The sequence below is a fragment of the Mixophyes fleayi genome, chromosome 4, assembly GCF_038048845.1.
Source record: "Mixophyes fleayi isolate aMixFle1 chromosome 4, aMixFle1.hap1, whole genome shotgun sequence".
NCBI classification, from domain to species: Eukaryota; Metazoa; Chordata; class Amphibia; order Anura; family Limnodynastidae; genus Mixophyes; species Mixophyes fleayi.
The window spans coordinates 167,153,715-167,176,526 of record NC_134405.1 but is presented as its reverse complement, the minus strand read 5'-3'; the positions used below and the strand labels follow the sequence as shown (position 1 = coordinate 167,176,526).

Sequence of the window (22,812 nt, the reverse complement as noted above, 5' to 3'; positions counted from 1 at the left end):
GCCTATTTGAACATCATTTTGTAACATAACATGTTATTGTGGTCTGTTTTCATATTTTGTAGGAACATGTACACAGACCACTTTTTTCCACAGCACTTTCAGTTTGCTGAACCCCCACAGCAAAACCTGGTGTCTGCCTTGTAGAGAACCACTTGCAGAAAGAAAAGCTAAAGAGACATGGCAATAATGTTGGCCTTAACTTACAATAAAATATTATTTTTATTAAAACCAAATATCACACAATGAAAACATTTATTTGTTTAGAGAATAATATAGCACTATACTGTACCATGCATGTCTAGCATCAAGGCAAAATTGCAACTCGGGAATACCAATTTTATTCCATTTATACAAGTTTGTTTTTTCTTTTGATTTATAGTGAACAATAGGTTATCACTTACCCTGTTTTCCTTTCATACTTCACTTTGTTAATGCAACTTGTTTTTTTATTTTAATTTATCTAGTTTTTTTAATTGATCTATTGCAATATTTGTACTCAATAATGGTCATTTAGTTGATTGCTTTTGCAGAAAACAAGAATAACTTCAATATATAGGGCTTACCTTAGGATAATTTAATAGACACAAGTCTATTTCTATATTTATATTATGTTTTAGAATACATATGGTACATATAATTCATAGCTGTCTAAAGATAGATACATTTGGCTCTATTCCATTTAATTGCCATATTCATTTTTATCTGCACGTTACTTAAGTAAAGGGTTAATAAATTTTATTTACTCTTCAATACTTATATTTAATGGGCGTCCTGTATTTAGCATAGTCCTAGCACTTATATATAGTCGAGACCATTACTGATTACCTTTGGTGCTGCATGATTTTATCTATGTGGAATCTCTCCTACTACAGAGAGAGCTCAGCAGCCAGAGGTGATCAGCAGATGCAACTGCCCAGGGGAGGGATCACACCATATACTATTATTGTAAAGACAGGGGATTTAGAGTAATAATTATTACATTAATGCGTTTTTCTGGATATGCAAAGAAGTATATGTTGTCTGTGTCTATATATTAATATTTATTACATGTGCTTATGAAAAAAGTAATTATTGAGATTTTAATTATTGAGGATTGGCACCTCACTGATCTCAACCAGCTAGGCATCATGGGAGAAGTAGTCTTTTTTACTTTCTAGGTTTTGCCATAGTAAGCTGTTCCTCCTTATAAGGACTGAAACCAATAACCCTGTATTTGTCTTCCTGAGTAGTTATAGTAATTTCATCTTATTGTAGTTTTATCTAAATTTCAGAAATCATCATCACCTACCTCTACTAGTTTTTTATGTAACTGTATCAATCTTTACCTTTCCACTTTTGAAATAGAACACATATCAAGCAACATATGCTACTGTAATGCCCTTACAAGTCATTATTAAGAGTCTCTCGTAATTGTATCAGTGATACAATTGCCTCCATTGGTGCCAGACAGTACCATTTGTATGTCCATCTACAGTTAACACCACATTCTTGATCAGAACAGCTCTTCACCTTGTATTAGACTGAAGGTAAGGAAGTGTGTATTCCTTCCTATTGGACATGCATCAAAGTCTTGGAAACAGGTTGTTCTCCCTCATCATTTACCATATTTTATATGGATAAAACAGTAACATAGACAATTCTATATCCAAATAATTACAATTGTATGATCCCTTATGAGCAATTATGTTGTAAAATGTTCTTTTATATATGGATTAGCCATTAAGTGCCAAATACGTAAATGATGAAAAAATAAAGTTCCAGTTGTTTCAGAATATATAGGAAAGCAAATACTGCTTCTCCCAAATTGCAAGATCCAGTAGCCTTGTTCATGATGCAAGTCTTCTGAGAGCCTGCGGGGTGACAAAATCCAGTGAGTTCATTGTTTTATAAATACTAGCTCATCTCTTTGTAGTCTAATGTTTTGAACACTAAAGCAGCATAATTGACATAGCACTGTAATTTATCTTTGAAGATCCCTTGTTCTTAATGAGCCTAAAAAGAAGACTGACTGCAAACAGTGCCTCATGGTTACAATTTTTTTTTAGAGTTTTCCAAAATACTCTAAAATACAGGACTTTATTCTAGCTTTCAAAGTATTCCAAAATATCATACCTCCCAACCAGGAATCATTGAAGGGGCATTGTCATGTCACAATCGGGCATGGCCACATCACGACAGGGACCTGCCTAGCACTTTTGAAGCACTAGGATGCCCCTTACCCCTCTCAACCCTTCCGTCCTTACACTCATTCTGCCTCTGGTGTGAGCGACACCCGTTCACCAGAACAGTGGTGGACAGGACATACTTCCCAATAATCCCACCCACAAAACAAAGATATCCCGATCAGTTTGAACTTGAAGAAGTCAAATTATTCCTCTATATACCAGTAGAATTTGGGCCCCACAGCAAATTTTGGGTAGGAGCCTACTGATGCAGTTTAAGCCGCTTGCCCCCCCCCCCCTCCTTCCCCGCCTGCTCTCATAATAGCAGAGTGTAGATTTCCTCTGAGTATGTGCTGTCTGTAATTTTGAGAGCAGAGCAGAAGCCTCGATTTGGGGGCAACTTGACATTGTCTGGCCATCCTCACCTTCGGGCCCTGTAGTGGCCACTCCCATCAGACACCCTGTAAGTCCACCCTTCATAATCTCAATTTGGCTACGTGTAAAGAGCTGCACATATTTGTACGTCGTATGTAAAAAAAAAAAAAAAATTAAAGCATTTTCTTACCTCCTCTTGGGCATCCAGCTCATCGTTTCCTGGTTCAGTTTCCGTGTATTCCATTGGTTCTTTTGATTCTTGCATTAATGAAATCTTAAGAAAAGAAAACAGATTTTCCTCAATGAGCTTGTGAATAGGTATGCTAACTTTGTGTTTTGCTTTGTGTATACATTTGAACACAAATCAAAAGGGTGTCTTTTTATACTAAGCTCAGATGTCTGGCTTTGAAGGAGAAACCCTGGTTGAAGTGGAATACCTTTGACGGGGTGTTACTAGAAATATGTGGGCATCATAGCAAAATTGTGATTGGCCTTCTATGCACCATTTATAATGTTATACCTAGGGGCTGGCTGGGCTGAGGGAGGAAGGGGGAATCTACCCCCGGGCTGGTCCCACGGTTGGCTACCTTGGGCTGGGTCACTGGGCTACCTGCATTTTTTTTCTTTAAAATATTTGAATAGGCTCCGAGTCTCACTCCCTGGCTAAAATTTGCCAGCCAGCCCCTGGACATACCCATCACAATGTCTGCTCCATTTCCCGTCAGCAGAGTACAAATTTCATTCATAACAATTTGGCACACGAGTCTGTATTTTATATGTAGTCAATTTATCTTCATTATTTCTAAATTTTAAATGGCCTGGATAAATTTGTTATGGCACCATATTAAGTTTGCACTTTGAGGCACATACTTTTCTTCTGGGACAAGGTCTCCTTTGCTGCTATATACTGTCACATGGACTGCTATTGCTATAGTTATGTATTTGACTGTTAATTATTCCGTTAATAGTCTGTGAGTTATATAAATGAATATGTTTCCATTAGATCAATTGCATTTAGCATTTGTTTACTATCCATGCAATGCTTCAAACATGTTCTTTACATTAATCTGTCTTCCAGTCAGGAAATCAGCTGACCCTGCAATCATCAATATATTGCCATCTCCATATTCAGTCTCTATACTGTATTTGCACTGCGGTTCAGTAATACACTTTCTTCTCAGCGGTACAGTACACCCAAAACAAAAGACTGTGGACAGTAAATCTCTCATGTTACTTTCTGACTCAGGAACCGAAAAGTATGTTCGCATTAGTACATCCGTAACTGAGAGGGCTGAGTCTAGCTATGCTACTTCTTGAGGCAACAGTTAAAATGGCATCCTGCCCATCCTTCATACCGACTATCATAATCTGTGTTATGTGTATTCTAAAAACAATTAGCGATCTTTAAGAATTATTAGGGCTACTAATGAGGTAAATATAATTAACTTTTACAAGATAAATAACTTCCCTTCATATTGATGCCCTCAAAACTTGTTACATAAGACTGCTGCTTCATTCACATCTCTGAGTACTGTATGCCATAGTGCCCCTCCTTTAAACACTTTATTTTTCTAAGATGTGTGCATGGTTCACTTTACATGTCACAAAGACTGGGACAGTCAATATCTTGCCACACTAAAATAAATAGTTCAGGTTCATTTTACCTTCTCCAGTAGAGGATCATGTCCATCATTGAACTTTCTCTGATACTCTATATATAGCATAGCGTCATGAATAGTCAAGAAAAGGCTGTCTGGTTTGATCTGGTCATCAAAGAAGAAACATTCTTCCAATTTTTTTAGAACATTATCTGTAGAAGGTAACGAATAAAAGATCCATATTAACTAGTTTAAAAATAATATTTTATTTGTTTTCCTCCAGATTTATCATCATCATTATCATTTATTTGCGTGGAGCTAAAGATTCTGCGGTGCCTGATATATTTGACATAAATTACGTACATGAAAGACGTAAGCACAATAAGAGGTATGTGAGTACAAGTAAAGAAAATAATAAATGTATGGATGCAATTAACAGAATAAATCAAAGGCTTACAGAAAAAAATAAACTCTACTGTTCTTGTGGTAGGTAGCAGGAATCATGGTGTTGTCTTATAGGAAAATATAATACAATGATAAATTAATTTACCATCACATGCTGCTATGTACACTTCTACATCAATCCTCTTGAATTCTTTATATATCTGAAAAACAAGTAGCTATTTAACAACAGACACAGTTTACAGGCAATAATGTACTTGCTATACTACGCAAGCGCATACAAGTATATAACAGAGTTTCTGTGTGCTAAATACATGGGTGCAGGGCCATCTTTTCCATTGGGCATGATGGGCAGGTGCCCGGGGGCCCCACGGGCAAGGGGGCCCCATAGGCAGGGCTCTTAATTAGAATAAATAATCCTGCAAAAGAAAAAACCTGCAAAAAAAACCTTCAAGGGTCACTGAGCAAGTACATCTATCTATCTCTATATATCTATATCTATACATCTATATATATATCTATATACATCTATATACATCTATATACATCTATATCTCTATCTCTATCTATATATAGGAGCCCCGGTGCACTGCTTTGCCCGGGGGCCCATAATGTTGTTAAGATGGCCCTGCATGGGTGAGTGGATAACATTTATTATTGGAAATTCACAGTGGGCAAATTAACCGAAAAAGCTGCAAAAGGCATTGAAGCAATGCCCCTGAATACAAGTGTTGGTCTCTTAGTAAGGTATAATTTCAGTCATATTCCATTAAGGTATACCATTTTTTAAATGTCTCATCACATGCCTGTATGCCTGTCTGAGGGTGATTTAAAGTTAGTGTATGTGTGGAAGGGGGGGGGGGGTTACACAGCAACCATTTTTCTGAACAACTACTATTATCAGTGGGCACCCACTTAATGCTGTCTGCACTGTTATTGGGGACAGTGATGAAACGGGTTGCTACTGGACAGAGAACTTTTTATTTATCACCCGTTTCTCACAGTTTAATGTACTTTTTAATTCTTGGCCCAGTCTAAGTATATACACCGGAGCATCAGTGTATTATGTGTGTTAGTATTTCATGTTATTAGGTACATTTTGCTCTTGCTATAACCTGCAATATTGTATGTATTAGAAATAGAAAGAATATTGCCATATTGTGCGAAAATAACAGGACAGCAGAAGTCATTTTGCTTGTGTTAGCTAATGTTAGCTAAGGTAATTACCATTTGTCTCAAATGTCTATTGTTATGAAGTGTGGCTTAGATCTGGTTTGTAATCAGAACAATGTCTGAGTGACTTCACATAGCTAGCTGATAGCCCTGACATAGCTAGCTTGCAGACCATGTAAATTAGCTAGGTCAACAGGTAATCTGAGAGGTAATTAGGTTAGAGATGAGAGGTTCTAGATGATATGCAATGTGCCTCTACAGTAATATACTGGATGAAATAGCATTGGGAAATGTGTTAACATGTATCGATATAAATGTTATTGTATCAAAAAGTATCACAGACTCAGATTGTGTAATGTTGCAGATACAATGTGTCAAATGTCTTGTTTCACGCAAGAGTGAAGTGTCATTCCTTGATGTTATATTGTAACCCTTTGTTTAGTGTATCCAGTCAAATAGCTAATTGAGTCAAGCCATTCCATTGTATAATCAAGGTAACAGAGACTGTATGTCTAACAGTTAAAGTGTTCACTGATAGACCCCTGCTGAAATGAGGAGGATTGAGACATTTGACCCTACTCCCTTTGTATACAGCCAACAATATAAGGAGAGCAGAATGCCAAGAGAGCTATTCTAGCACGGTGGATCCTGGTGTACCAGACATCAGTGAAAAGGATCCGATGTATGGGTAGAAACAATAACTGACTCCTGATATTAGGAGCCAGCTGTCTTCTCTACTATAGAAATTTTAATAAAGGGGCAAAAGTGGCATTTTCTTTGGGCTCACAATTGCACTGCTACGTATGTTATCCTGATATGAGAGACTTGAAAAGAGCTTCTTTCCCATTCCCCTGGTATCATAAGAATTTAAAAAACTCATTATTTTAACCATAATTAATTTACTTTAACCGAGTGGTTCCCAAACTGTGCATCGCAGCTCCCTGGGGTGCCTTAGCGATCTCACAAGTGTGTCGCGGGCAGGGCCAGTGATAAGCAAGGAGGGAAGGGAGAGGTCTACCTGGTAATTATTTTGGCTTAGGAGTGCCTTGAAGAAATTATGGAGACCATAAGGGTGCCTTGATCTGAGAAAGTTTGGAATTCACTGCCTAAACTCATACCTAAGTCCTAACCGTAAAAGTATCTCAAATTTAAAAAAAAAAATCCTAAGTCCCAGTTCAGCTCTGATTTTTTTAAATTCTAAAAAAAGAAAATAGTAACCTTTACATTTTAGTGTTACTACTCTTTTTAGAAAACCTGGTACACCTTTCTTTTGGGATGTAGCTACCCCTTGTATTTTGTTAGTTGGTATGGGGCCCACGAAAATGATTTTTGCCTTGAGCCCACTGATGCCATAAAGTGGTCCTGTCTTCTATCTGTGCTTCAGATCCTTCAGCACACAGAGGATACCATTTAAGTGTAGCAGTGGCTCTGTAAAAGAGGCATTGCAAAGACAACAATAACACAAATACGATGGTGGTCATTCAACAGAAAATGTGTTTGCCAGTAAACCATCTTACTTACCAGTTTAAGAGACCTTACTGCCACCACATCAAGGAAAGATATTTGTCCAAAGTCAAAAACAAGGCTGTGAATAGAGACTTTTGGAACAGTCACTTTTACAGGTAGCTCAGAATTCCAGTCTACTTGTATTTCCACTTCTTTCATTTGAATGTCTGGGTTCTGTTCCACTTCTGGATCTTCAAGTTCCTTTTCTGGCTCAAATCCTTCATTATCTGTACCTGCATCACTGATGATACCGTTCTAAACATAAAAATGTATTTCATTAGTGGGATCATTATGAGTTTCATTTACTAAAATCTATGGGTAGGAGGTGGGTTCCTGTTGCTCGAACTCCTTCACTTAGACTACCATTTCTGTCCAGATTAGCCTCAAGTATCTATACATGCATGAAGCTATCTGAGCAGTATGAGGAGATATCAGGCAGACGTATCAGCATGATTGGCAGCAGAAAGCTGCCTATGGCAATGACAATAAAATTAGATTACATACAATTCACATTTGCCCCTAAATTAAGTTTTTATAGAATTGTGGTAAACACCAACAATTATAGACAATAATATTAAACAAAGCTAGAATAATATTTCTCTATCTTATGTTCCATAGCAATAAAGTTTTAACAACCAAGGTCTAGCTGAATCATTTGACCTATATTGACAGTTAACTGATCAAAAAAAACATGTTGCCCTGCAAAGGGAACAAACTTAAAATGTGTAGACAGATATAGAGTTGTTCAAACTCAACTCTAAAATGCAGTGTAAAAATAAAGCTGGCCACTATTTTCCCTGCACTCCTTGCATGCAAAAAAAATGCTTTTGCACCCCTTGCATCGCAACATGGTTTGTACAGGTGCAAGAATGTACCCTTTAGCTGGATTTGATTTATATAGCTCCACATAAAACTCTATGGGGCTGATGCAGAGTAAGTACTCTACTAGTTAACGTAGCATATCTTGCTTAAAATAGCTCAGTGCATGCCCAGGAGGTGACCGCATGCATATGCACCTATGCAGATTTACGTTATTCTGGCACTTACACCCACTTGGGCATTTGAAAAGAAGGACAGAGGAATATGTCTATTTAACTAAATTTTCCTTCTCCATTGATAACTGGCAGCATTCTTTTTGAACAGCAGGAATATTTAGATACCACTGGGATGTAGGAGAGGTTTTCAGCAATAGAAAAAGAGGTGACAAGTTGAATGGGTACACAATAAATAACATTTTATAGCTCATGAAACTAAATTGTACTAGTGAATGAGAAAATGTTAACTGAATTTAGGTGATGGGACCACTTAACAAATATAAGAAATTACCTTTGTTGCTTTTAATTGTCCTTTCTTAATAAGTTTGTTTATTTTCCTCAGTGCTTTGACTCTTTTATTATAAACTTTGACAGCATCAAACCCAACCTGCAATGATTTCAGAAAATATATTTATTTAAATATATAAATATTTGTTGATTACATATTTGTTTCGTAGTAGTAGTAGTAGTAGTAATCAGGTATACATTTAAAAAGAAACTGAACTCACAATTTTTTTAATGCCATTTTTCAGGCCATCGATATTCCCATAGAAAATACCACTAGTAAATCGAACAATTTTAACACCATCTGGTTCAACAACCTGTAGAAAAGAATGGAAACATTTGTTTTCTATAAAAAATGGAAAAGGTGTATGAAAATTTAGATGAAAGGCAATGGTGACCTCTCTCCCTCATCAATATCATTTATATAGTGCCATTAATTCCATAGCCCTGTGCAGGGAATATTTTTTATTCACAATAGTCCCTGTCTCATTGGCACTTACAGTCTAAATTTCCAAACATACACACGGTCACTAGCGTTAATTTCATCAGAACCAAATAACTTACTAGCATGTTTTTGGGGTGTGGGAGGAAACCGGAGCACCCAGAGAAACACATGCAAACACAGGGAGAACATTCAAACTCTACACAGATACAGCCTTGATCAGGAATCACATTCAGGACCCCACTGCTGTGAGTCACCATGTTGTCCTCCCCCTATGGAAACGCTGTTCTTGCCAGTGTATAATTTTGTGCATTGCGTACAGTCATTCCCAGGCAGGGGCATAACTAGAATGTAACAATATGTAGACTGTAACAAAAGCAATACTAAAGAGCTACATGAAATTGTATTGCGCTGTAGTTTATGTGAAACAAATCAATAGTCACAACTGTGTGATCAATGTACATATTATACACCTGTTTTCTATAAGTTCTTATGGATAGATGCAATATGATAATGAGCTCTAGAAATCACAAAAGCCAGTCATGTGTTTTGACTTACACTTTTGTATTTTTTGACTTCCTTGTAAATGTCTGTTCCGGGGACATTCCCAAGAGCACCGCATGAGGGACTAGAATAAAAATATATCATGATATAAACAAATTATATGGTTATACGTGTATAAGTATACTATAAATATCTGCCACTGTTATTTAATTTTTTTGTCAGTAGCTTGTATTTTATTATCATTTTAACACACAAAGTAATCTGAGCATTATCACATAATGTACATCAGAAAACCAGAAGCACATGAGCTTACAGTCTACACGATTTATACATGACTCTATCATCTTAGGTCAGTAGGATTGATCCCAAAATCCAGCCAATAGGATGGTGAGGAAGGGGTCTTATACTTCCTCCCTTCAGCTAGCTGTTTGGGAGGAAAATCCCGACATTAAAAACTTATTGAAACTAGTAATACTTCCTTTCAAATGTGTTATTTGTAAACAAAGTCTCATGTTTAATTCATTGTGGTTTTTGCAGTTTTATGCTTTTATTTTAGTCATACACATCCTACTTGACATACATGCATATTGCTTATTGAAAAATATCAGTACATTTACTTACAACTGAACCCGTAGAACAACAGTTAGTAATCCAAAAACTAATCCAGCCAACAGTCCCAGGTCAAGTCCCAGTAGTATAGATGCAATACACGTGAACACCCAGATGACCTAAAACAGAAGATTAACCATTACTACAGATCTACCTATTTATCTATCTATGAAACGTGGTCCTTTTCCTAATGCTTTGATTCCGGACATAGTACTCTCATAAAACATATTGGATATCAATTAAAAAGTGTACTGGATATGCCCCACAGATAACTTTGTTTGTCCCAGTGCACTTCAAGGTGTACTCTTACTTTCCGGTCTGTGGAAACACCTCTGCAAACTAAACATGTGTCTAGAATTTAGGGGAGATGGGAAAATGTAAAGAGATGCACTGTGCATAAATGCAAATTTTACTTGAATTACTTGAGTGGATAAATTATTTAAGGTGTTCTGAGGGGTGTGATACTGAAAATATTCTTGAGGTTGGGTCAGTTATTAAGATAAGATCTCTACAAGATGGAGACAAATCCATTCTGAGGGCTTTGCTAGTAAAGATTCAGGAAATGTTTCAGCTATAGAAATCACAACACATAAATCAGGAGTGTATTACTTTTGGGCCCGGTCTGCTAATGATGACTAGGCCTGTGCATCATGTAGATCTATTATACATCCCAGATTTAGTGTGCACTAATCTCACCATATTCCAAAGCCTTGAGCATTTAAATCTGGGTGAAAGGTAGGTTATCATAGATGGATGTTATTAATGAAAAAGAGGAGGATATGTTATATCAAGAGTTGCATATATCCCAGATTTGGCACAGGAATTGAGTGGTTGGATAGTTTTTAGAGTTCAAATTCTGTCTGTCTTGGTTAGACCTATTGATGATAATGTCATCAGATTTGTTAAGTAATGTTCAATATGGATCCAGCTCTTAGGGAAAAGGGTGGGGGACAATGTTATTATATGGCTTGATAATATATTTTTATATCTGTAAGCCATTTCCAATGGTTCTTCTCAAGCAAAAGATCCTTGTTCTGGGAGGTTTATTACCCTATATAAACTCTAGAAAAGATTTCTCACAAGTCCTTATGAAACTTTATAGGAATAAAGCTAGGAAGCATTTGGAACACTCAATTAACATTTATGAAAGATTGAACTTTATAGAATTGTGTTCAAATTCCTACCACTTTAGAACCACCCCTTTCATTAGAATAAACTTTTCTGTTTAAGGCCTAAAAAACTGTTTGGTTCAGATTCACTAATGGCTCAAATTAGTCAAGAGAATGAGGGGACAGCCTTTATTACACACTGCATTTTTACACCCTTTTATCTCAGTTTAACAATCTTATTATTGTATTGCAAAAACAGATGTACCTACTCTGCATTGGTCTACACTGATTGCCTATTTTGGACCACCTGCTTTTTATTAGGTTAGCTCCATAGGTGCTTTATAATCGTGGAGCAGCGCTTCTGTCGTGTTTAACCATGTAGTTCTGCAGTTAATCTGGCAGAGAAAAGGAAATTTCTTGCTTCAGAGATGAATTGCCTATATTATAAATGCGCAGGTAATTAATCTCTGTAGCAAAATATCTTCTTGTCAGGAAGTGCACTGTTGACCTTTCTTGTGAAGTATGCTGGATAATAGGAGCATTCGTGGACGTGAAATCATAGAAAAGGAAAAATAATTTAGTTGTCATTTTGGGGATGTAAATAAAATCTTATAGAACTTTTCCATGTTTTCTATGCAATTAATCTCATAAAATTAATCTCAAAGACTAAAAATCTCCCATGTAGCCAGTGTCTTAAATATTTTTAGCCTAATTTTACCATTTAATCGAAGATATGTATTTAGCAATGTTTTATACACGCAGCTCGTGACATTTTCTGGTTGCCGTAAGTACTTACTGAGTCCCACTTGTTCTGTTTCCATAAGCGAGGCACATCTTGCACTTGCCAGAACATTCCCTTAAGATTTGCTATGACAATAGCTGCCAGCACTGACTGTGATGAGAAGAATAAAGTCAAGTCATTCATGTTCCTTTAGAACAATAATTTACATTACTACCTCATGATTTTCTTACAGATTGCTTTCTTATAATCAATGTAACTGTTGTGATATATTAAACCAATAGCAGTTGTTTTCTGTATGTCCTAAAGAACAAATACAGATAGAAACCTGGAAATTATTATTTTATTTACATTATTTCCTTCCATTCCCACCAACATTAAGATGGAGACATGAGAACACAGGATAGTGGTTAATGACACTCTGAAATAAGCTCAATAAGAAATAATTTCCCAAATAGCACACAATCTATGACGATGATCTATTTTGTGACATGAACAGTAAGCTATGATATACAGTGGCAAAAGTAAATCTGAAAATATATTTAGTAGCCTTACTTAATGTCAGAAAAACCAACCCTTCCAGGTTACAAATGAGGAACACTGCAGAATTATATTCCTTTTTTTCCTTTACAAAATAGCATATTAAGCTTTCCATTTAACTGTACTACATCTGTAATGTAAGGATTTACTTTATGTCATTAGTCATATAACATTATGCATAGGAAAATAATCCCGCCTGGGTGATATCTGAAGGGATGGAGTCAATTCCCTCTTATTGCTGCCTTTTCTGGTTAACTTCTACTCACTTGCTGCCCTGTCTAACCCAGAACAGTGCCCCCTCCCTGTGCTGATGGCTGTGAAATATAATACACTTGGTGATAGTAAAAAAACTCTTGGGGGTGAATATATCAGGTTGAGAGATGTTGGTGGGTGTGAAAGTGGAGATGTAGGCTATAGCAACCAATCGGAATCTAGCTAACATTTTGTAAAATGTACTAAATTAATTATAACTAGAATCTGATTGGTTGCTATTAACATTCAAAGTACATTAAATACATACCTTCTGCAGCGGTTCGAGGAGTCTGCCAAGTGCCACTATTGCAATTAGCACAACCATGGCTGAAATCAAGCCAGCTATCTGGAAAACAAAGGTATTTCTTTTTATACTTTTAAATGGACAATATACCCATTAATCGTGAAGTGAAAATGTCCCAACAATTGTGCTCTGACTTGTACTGCCTACCTGGGTTTTTCCACCTGTGCTTTCCTGGACAGCAGTACGTGACAGGGCAGTTGTGGCACAAAAGCAAGAGAAAGCTCCAGAGAACAGGTTGCTGATCCCAAATGCAATAAACTCCTATAAGTGGAAAGAATAACATTGATTCATTGTGAAACATGCATATACAACACACCTTTTGTAATGTGAGGAGCTGACAGTTCACAAACCTAAAAAGTAAGTTCTTCTGTTCAATTAAATCTGCCCTTTTAATGGGGTGGCTACTAGCTCTCCACTTACCTTCCTTAGTCACCAGTGATGGCCAGCAAGATTTTAATGACATGAGCACCAGGTCCATGATTATTCACACCCACCACTTACTCACCGCTCACTGAGAGCAGAACGGACGAGGATCCAGCTCCAAAAGCTTGAGTATTATCTAATTTAAATATAGGACTACACAATTGTCATAAGCACACAGCTACAAAAACAGCTGCAATGAATAAAAATTCAAATATTATATAATAATGCTCTAATACATTAATATATAAGTACTGAAGAGAATATGTTGTTAAATATACCGGTAACATAACCCTCATAAAAAGTCACAGGTTCTTATATTGCTACACAATAAGAGACTACTCAAAACCATTTGAACCTTCTGTTATACATTAATATTGAAACACAAGTTAAGCAGGTATGATGGGGCAGCGATCATACTGACTGGTTATATTAACTGGATAGCTATGCAATTATACCGAAGCTGCTTACCTGGTTGCCATCAATTGCATAGTTGTGTTTGGTAGCATACACCTTCCCCACAGATACAGCCACGGCATAGGCCACTATACCAATGGAAAATGCTGAGCCAATCATTTCTTGAAACATGCTGACATCTGGTGTCATTGGAGGTATAAAACTAGAAGAAAAAGAGTTTGACACTATAAGTTTCTCATCTGAAAAAGAAACCTGTCTAATCTGATGGTTCTCCAATAGTGCAAAGGGCGAAAGGACAAAAAATAAGAAAATGGGGAAAAAAGGGGAAAAATATCAATCTAATTCTAATGTATCTTCCCTATAATAAGATTAATTTTCATTTTTTATTCATCATATATTCTTTATATTATTTTTGCCTAAGGGAGGGTGCCTCTCCTCATAATTATTTTGCTTATGCTCAAAAAAGGGAAATAAAAGGGGAAAGAAAGTCATTTAAATAGAAAGCACTATCTATAATATAAAGACCTATACTATAGCTTTTATGAATAAATGATTACAAGTATCTATACATGACCAGAACAAAGTTTCAAGACAGCAAAATATAAACGATTGTAAAGTATTATTGGTGATTATAAAGTTATAGAAATAATGGATTCAAATTACTTCTGTGGTTGTAAGTTTTTAACAATCACATTTAGTGGTATATGTACTATGCGGTGGTTCCACATAACCTCTGATTCCTGGCACTTTGAAGTCATTTTTTAAATTGGTACTTTTATTAAAGACAAAGCCCATCAGCATTCTAATATTGTTACCACTGCACTTTCCACACGCAATCTATACAACATAATGACTCTTTTGTGTTTAGGAACCTCCTGAACTTAGCTACGGATGCATTCTACCTATCTGGTGTGTGCTCTGTCTCGGCCCTCATTTCTCCTCGATATTATATGTCAATATGGAGGTAAGTACATTTACAAACATCCTAAAACTATTTCCCATCCCTTCACTCACTTTCCTTAGTAAACATTTCTTGATATCATCAAAAATGTTTGTCTGGGCTCATTGTTCTATTCTCTGATTCACTGTCATGACATTTATACCCAGCATGGTGAATCTGTCTTGTGCATCATTTGTTTAACTAACTAGCACAGAGCTTTCTTATACATCATTGCTGTACAAGTGTGTACATAAACACAACCCATGTTTATTTTATAAGTACTTCCAGGCTGATTATTGTTAAAAAAAAAATAACATAATACAACGGTGTCTACTGAGGTTGTCAGAGAAGGTGGGGGTCACCACAAAGCCTTGGTAGGCCATATTTAGCCTGCATGTTTCAAGCTAGACAGCCCTTTTATACATGTCATTCAGGTTAACTTGGACAGTTTTGTGGTGCAAACCATATAGGGTTTAGTTCTTGATATATATAATAGGTTAGTCAAACAGTTTATTTCAGTCAAGAGTAGATTCCTAGCCTACAAATTATTGAGATTCACCAACTAGTTACTCTCAGCATTAAGACCAACTCCTTTACTGAACATCACACAGTTCTCGGGTCATCATTCAGAAGTGAGTACTCAAGAATAAAGTTTTATTAATGCATTGTTCAAGATAAATGTCGGGATCATTTATGAAGCATTATCCATTCACATAATTATTGTATATGTTAAAAATCACGGTAAGTGGGTAAGTGTTGCAAAGTCATATTCTAGCACATTAAAATCTCTATTACATCTCATTTATGTGATTTATCACAGTTGATACCAAGATACAAAAAGTAAAAGATTAAAGGCAATTCAATTTTGTGTGGAATTCCATGGGTTATACAAGATCACTCAATATTATTTACCTGGTTTCTGGAGTTCCCCCTTATTTGGGGGGAGGCTCTAAATCTGCCTTGTTTCTGCGGTGCTCTTCTCACTGCTGCTGAGGCAGTTTGTTACACAGGCAGAGTGTTGTAATCAACAGAAGCGAGCAGAGTATTAATGGACCACTACAAACATCAGTGGACCTGCTCTATTGTGTGGAATGCCAGACACCATGTAAGTAGTATTCTGTGTTAATGTATAGTTTATGGAACTTCACCCAAAACTGAGTATTTATTTATGGGTGACGTTCCATAAACTATACATTATCATAGAGTTATTCTTCAACTATCTTAAGGCAAACACAAAACATATTCGTCCATGGAACATTTACATATTAAATATGCATTAATCTATTTATTATTAATAACTAGCCATGGTTACCTTACATTTTTACTTGCTATAACCATACTTGCCTACCTTTGGCAAGTTGTATCCGGGAGAGGCGCGTGTCTAGAGGGCGGGAGGGGGCGGGGCACGGTGAATTGCTTCATTTTGGCCCCCCGCGTCAAATATGCCGTTTTGTCGCGCCAATTGCGGGGTGCGGGAGATTTGCCAGCTCTCCCAATAGTCCGTGAGACAAACCCGAATTTCGGGAGTCTCCCGGACATTCCGTGAGAGTTGGCAAGTATGGCTATAACTCAGTTGGGATAGTCAAAATCATTTTCTCTTCAGCCACCTGTTTAAATTATCTGACCAGAAATAATAACCTAACAATAGAATTTCACAATTTGAAGTTGAGTCAGTATGAAATGTTAGCATATATTTCATCAGAAAATATCTCATCATAAACAGGTTGGTATGACTGTGTTGTATATAAATATTAACTTGCCCGGGAAGTAAACCCAACATTGTCTGTATCCGCCAATACCAGTATGTACTTCTGTGTGTTTCTGAAATCACTGGTATGTGTAGCACTTATGTTGCTCACATAGTAAAACTGTGCTCAATGGGTTACCTTCCGATGAAGTAAAGTCTATTGCAGTGTGCATTGCCTAAGGATTCAGTGAATAATCCTGCAATCTTGTGTCAGAAGCCTCATTAGTTTAGCTATAAATATTTCAGGATATTTAATGTAATTGCAATATAATTCTGTGTTATGATGTGCTTATTCACTACAATTAATTCAGTTTCATGTACAAAGGTCAGTACAGGCATGTTATATCTCTATAGGCAACTATGTGAGCATAAATGCACATTTTATCATCTACAGATTTGACTTCAGGAACTCCTGTAAAAGCTTATTGAATTCTTCATTAAACAATATATGCAATACGGGCACTTACCCACTGGGAATTGTTTTTACTATTCCTGCATTATAATTCTTTGCTAAATTGGCTCCATATGAAATCCCTGTAGCCACTATAGTCTACATTTAGAGATAAAAAAGAAGCATTAAGTATATGTAGTCAGTTTCTATGCCATTTACACTAACAGTATTACTATGATACATACCACGATGACTTCTATAGGAATCGGTACTCGTAAGATGTGCTTGTATCGATCGTTTATTTCTTTCACCACAACGCACACAAAAAAAGTCAGAAGTCCAGCAATCAGATCAGCAATATTGGTTTGTCTAATGTTGGTAAAGATATCTATAATTGTCTGCACAATAAAAATAAGAGGTAATTATAAATTAGAACAGTTAATTTAATATATCCAATAAGTGATATTGAAGTAAATGACATTTTTTTTACTCAAAATGTTGCAGTTACAATAACTTAACATGAAAAATTGTGCTGCACATTAAGGTTGAACAGGGACATTGCAAGTGAATTGAAGACTGCTCAGTCTGACATAAACACACAGGATGAGCTTCAATGGAGGGAACCAGCCACTGTTCTCCGTAGTTCTAAGGGAAACTAAGTGCCCAAATTTGTGTGCAGCAGAGAGGTGCCACCACGGACTCCAGCTCTGCTGTAAAATCCCTTCCTCTCTTCAATGTTAGTCTACCACCTGAGCTTTATATTACAACATATCCTGTGACTAGATATTTGCGATAGTATGATTATTTCTTCAGTTAGCTTACTAAAGAATCAGCCATAGTACGGTTACTAATCAATCAAAAGTGCATGTTTTTGTGACTGCAGCTGCCAGTCTAGTATATTAAGGAGGTGTGTGTCATACCAGACAACTTTAGGGCCTCTTGGTGTGCAAAATTTAGTCCCCAGAGCAATTTAATGTGCCACACAATTGGGGGCAGGGGGTTGCTCATGCTGAATAATTAGGGCCGATACACTTTATGTGCAGTGGGCTGAATATGTTGGCAAATGAATGATAATGGGAATAATAAATTAATAATGATGTGTTACTAGCTAGTGATAACATCGCCACTGTACAATGTAATGCATTCAGCTATTCACTAAAAAAACACATTGCTAAGTCATAGCCATTATACAACAATGCTAAGTTTTGGTAAACTCACATAAACTATAGAAAGTATTCCATTGTAGTTTTTCGTGGGAACATTCAGCACTAGTTTCATTTGTGAGACAAACACTTGGAAAGCTGCAGCTGTGGTGAATCCACCAACTAAAGGATCTGCCAGGTACCTGACGATGAAGCCAATCTGACATACTCCTAGTAAAAGCTGAAAGTGAAAATATATAGATCACTGCTTTTCATATGAAGACGGTCAGACAAACTCACAAATAGATACATGAAAAGATAGACAGATGCTCCCTTTGGTGTACACTAATAGGTGTATCTATAAACAAACAGTCTTACATAATCCCACAACAAGGCAGGTTATTGTAGCTTGCATATGTACACTGTGAAACACAGCAACAAATAGAATAAAACAATTGGAATGATTAACTTGTCTTGGCCGTAATGGCTTAATGAGTTCATTTTCTGTAATTGGAAAATTCTAGTTCTAAATAGAGATTATTAATACAAATTCAAAATAAGAAACAATGATCAGAAATTAAACTACAATATTGCTCTGTGTGAAAGAATATGTCTTACCTGAATGATTCCAATTAGGAAACAGAGAGTCCCTGAAACCATGACTCTAGCTGCATCCCTGGCTACTGTGTTTATCACTGTTGCGTTCAGTCCAGTGCTGTTACTTAGCATGGTAAATTTTTCATCAGGAGCCATAGACAAAACAACTGTCCCAACCATCAAGCTGACTACTGGAAATGGTCCTGTTGATGCATATAGACACAGCTTAAATAGCTGTTTAACATTCTCGTCTTCTTAAAGTCCATAAGAATTACAACAGAGCATACACTTAAAAATCAACAGATGGCCAGTAGAAAACATAGTTCAGGAATAGTTGGACATATCTCTTTTTTTGTGTGCAAAATACACAGTTCAGTACTGCACATGTGCACCAAAAATGCATATGGATACGTCTGTATGCAGATTTGGTTGCATCTTACACCTACAACTCTTTATTCTTGGAGAGCCTGAGCAGGGGAGGGAAAGCACGGGCAAGCATAGGCCATGTACAGTAATGGCGTGTTCACTTAAATGCGACTAATGTTGACCTGTGTGCAGATGCATATACACCTGTCACGAGGTGTATATTTTGAGGGTGCTAAAGAGTTGGTGCAACAAGACACATTGATGATGATGACAATTGGCAGTACAAGCTAGCAGGTTGATTGCGTCATATTATTTGTGTTAATGTTGTAATAGGCTATAATTAAAACTTACCAACTGACAGGTGTTTAGATGTTCCCAGCAAGAAGTATGTTAAAATGGGGAAGAACGATGAATAGAGGCCGTATCCAACAGGAACTGAAGCAAGTAATGCAAAGGCCAAACCTGGAATCAAATATGATTTATTAACTTGATGCCAAATTCATGTTAATTTTACTTTCCATATAACAATCATCACATTGGAATGGTCACAGTTTTATTAGCTTAGGACACCCTCTTCCAATCTCAATACCCAGTGTGTCCATTCATCAGCTATGTACGTGTGTATGTATATATGTGTAAATACGTATGTGTGTGTGTGCTTTTATATATATATATATATATATATATATATATATATATATATATATATATATATATATACTTACCAGGCTGCAGATGTAACTATATGATTGTGTACATGCAAACAGATGTAAATATATGATTGTGTACAAGCAAACAGATGTGCCCACGTTGATATATACCAGCCAGCCTAGCTGCCCACATCATTCTATACCAACTAGGAGAGATGCTCAATGCTCTAATCTTTTCCAAATAATAATTATATATTCATATAATATAGTAACATTTTGCCAACTAAAATTTGTGCTGTTTCTTGTAGTTATGTACAAAAAAAATTGGCCTCTCTAGGTCAAAACCATCTTAGAATTGAGATTATTAACCAATATATTGTCTATACACAGAGCCAGAATGTTTACTCATTTTTACATTTATTTACGTTTACATTTGTTAATTAGATAATAAGATCCTAGAACGAATAGGAGTGAACAGTACTTGATGATACCTTTTTTTCTTTAAATCTTTTTTCGTTTAGCTTCATTTATGTTTTAAATGAATTGTGATAATAAAGGTACATTGGGACTGTCTTTATAAAATGGGTCACTTTTGTGTGTTTGAAGCTTTTTATTCTATTGGTCAAAGTGCAGCTATAAATGTGCTTTCATACAGAGGTACAACATGCAAGGACATATGAGGTGGCAGAGAATACAAGACTGTTTGCACGGAGAAAAGGGCTATTCACCTTTCTGTAATGCAGTGAACAGCCTTATAAATTAATCCTCTCCACTGCTTTATCTCCTTTAAATGACCCTATCCAGCAACATTAAATGTCATTTTCCATTTCGATGCAAAACTAGGCTCACTTGTATCATTAATCTGCATTTATCATATAATCCACCCGGCTCCTCCCCTTAGCTGTTGCAAACATTTGCACCCTGGCAGATGCTGAATTTGGAACATGACATCTCTGACTCACCCTCAGTTGTACACTTTTGCAATTCATAACTTAAACTTACTGTCTTCCCAGAGAGTAAAAGCATTATCTTAATTTTAGGTTGTTTTTCATTTTAATGGATATTTTATGCAAATTATTAAATAGGTTCTATTTAAGAAAAAAAAATAATCTGTTAAATCACTACTTTCTGCTGAAAAATGTCAGAAATTAACTATTTGCCTTGAATACATGTGTTTTATGAGAAACGAAAAATAACCATAAAACTTACCTTGCAATGTGGCCACAAGCCCTGTGCTGACTCCTGAGATAAGGTCCTTTACAAACCACTCTTTCCATCTGTACTTTGGTAGCCAGTCCAGAACAGGGAAAATTGACTTGACAATCAAAAGAGCTTTTCTAGATGTACAGCTGACAGATAACAAAGATATTATCAGTAAAATGATCTATTGTCATATAACTATGTTTATTGTGCAAACAACAAATGACAAATTACTCGATAACATGTACCTAACATTAGCTGGTTTAAGTAGCAATTTTACACAATAGCAAGACTGTAATGGCTCAACAAGGAATACAACATGATGATAAAGAGGATACACGGTTGCAATACAATAGTAAAAATATTTATAAATAATATGTATTCTAATAAACCAATAATTGATAGCACAAATAAATATTCAGAATAGATTCTAAACATCTTGGGATTTGTACATCAACCATTACTTCACAGTATTTAATATATTAACTGTGCTGGTATAAAAACACAAAAATAACAGCAATTATGTTATTTTCATGTCAGATATGGGCAAGTTGTGATCATCCAACTAGTATAGAACTACAAGTCTCAGTATGTCCTGCCAGTCTGAGCTTGGCAGTGTAAGCAGAGAGTTATAATTGTCACATCAGCTGAAGGGTTACAGGTTATCTCTGTACTAAATATCATCGGTGCATTGTTATATTACCAAATGATACTGTCTCGTACATTTCTTTCTGTGCTGTAAACCATTAGCCAAGACACTTGGAAAACCAAATTGAACATAAAGAGGCACATTAGGATTTGTCTCTTTTGCTATAAATTGCACTAAATTGCTTCCCAGTACTGACGCCACTTCCTTTGGTATCACATCCGAAATCCAGACTAATGAAGGTAACAACCTGCAGCTTTTTTGCAGCCTCTCCTGGACAGTTTTCTGAACAATTTCCTTCTTTTCATTTTCCTCCTGGAAAGCTGGCTCTGCGTAAACAGATCGTGCCACAAGATATTGGTTGAATCCAGGGTTGGGTATATCCATCCTTCCTGATGTTATCTGAGAAACAAAGCCAAAAAGTACGCTAAATGCCTGTACAACTTCAGCAAACTTCATGTAATAATACAGTTATTCTTTCTGGGAGGTAAGACATGGATTATTATATTTGAAAGTAAGTTGATTAAGTATTTTTTAAATCTTTGCTCATAGTGTATTAGCTACATAATTACATCACAATGGAGCCAGCAGAATAGAAAGTTATCTTGTATTTAATCTTTATGTAAATGTTCATATACTGTTATAATAAACATAATTACCAACATTTAAAGTATTTCAGACTGTGCACCTGCAAAGCAGCAGCCCCCTCCAACCTTGGCATTTGTACTAAGCCATCCACATTATATAGTCCTTGCAGCCCAAGGGAAGTTCTATTTATGGGAAAACAGAGACTCCCATCACCAGTTTGAGTGAGAATAAACTCGCCATCCAGCACACACATATTAACCCTTCTGCTATGAGTTCAATGTAATACAAGAGTCCTGTGCCACCTTCTCCTGTAAAACACAATACCTGTAACAACTAGCCGCAACTTAGCAGGCATCTGATAACAAATTTAAGCTGTAAGACATACAGAACTTTCTTTTTTTTTATCAAGCTCACTTACTGTACAATTTAATGTGATTAGCTTACTGTATGGTTTAATGTGGTTTTAACAAAATAAACTGTCCAGAATATGCATTAAAACCAATCTACTATATTTATTTAAGTCTTTTCTAACATAATTAAGGTAAATATGGGTTTAAACACACAATAAATACATTCTGGCAGCATTCATAAACAGTTTGTATAATTTGACACATTTATTTGTAAGCATTTTTTTTTATCATAGTAGCATGTTTGAAACGGTATTTAATTGTAAT

General features: G+C 36.1%; 1 protein-coding gene across 3 annotated transcripts; it reads right to left on the bottom strand.

Moving 5' to 3' along the window:
* Positions 1-200: 200 nt before the first annotated feature.
* LOC142152305 (pendrin-like) lies at positions 201-22,299 on the bottom strand. Of its 3 annotated transcripts, none has more exons than XM_075208811.1 (21): positions 22,239-22,299; positions 21,801-21,952; positions 20,914-21,053; positions 19,406-19,516; positions 18,710-18,891; positions 18,168-18,332; positions 17,195-17,347; positions 17,026-17,108; positions 13,926-14,073; positions 13,182-13,295; positions 12,999-13,076; positions 11,996-12,091; positions 10,103-10,209; positions 9,536-9,605; positions 8,760-8,852; positions 8,543-8,638; positions 7,232-7,471; positions 4,686-4,740; positions 4,202-4,347; positions 2,728-2,811; positions 201-1,850 (listed from the first exon to the last, which is right to left on the bottom strand). In XM_075208811.1, exons 1-21 carry the CDS (start codon positions 22,269-22,271, stop codon positions 1,827-1,829), a joined length of 2,370 nt encoding a protein of 789 aa, XP_075064912.1. In that variant the 5' UTR covers positions 22,272-22,299; the 3' UTR covers positions 201-1,826. The 3 variants fall into 3 exon arrangements, with proteins under 3 accessions (XP_075064912.1, XP_075064915.1, XP_075064913.1); XM_075208814.1 differs by having other exon boundaries at positions 22,214-22,282; XM_075208812.1 differs by having other exon boundaries at positions 22,210-22,281.
* Between the last annotated feature and the right edge of the window lie 513 nt (positions 22,300-22,812).

Bases quoted from the DNA above. Each gene is read 5' to 3' on its own strand.
- LOC142152305 (XM_075208811.1), bottom strand. From the start codon at position 22,271: ATGCCAAGGTTGGAGGGGGCTGCTGCTTTGCAG. The intron at 9,606-10,102 runs GTAAGTAAATGT...TTTTTATTCTAG, and splicing joins GTTGTTCTACGGGTTCAGTT to TCCCTCATGCGGTGCTCTTG. The intron at 4,348-4,685 runs GTAAATTAATTT...TACCTTCTACAG, and splicing joins GTACATAGCAGCATGTGATG to ATAATGTTCTAAAAAAATTG.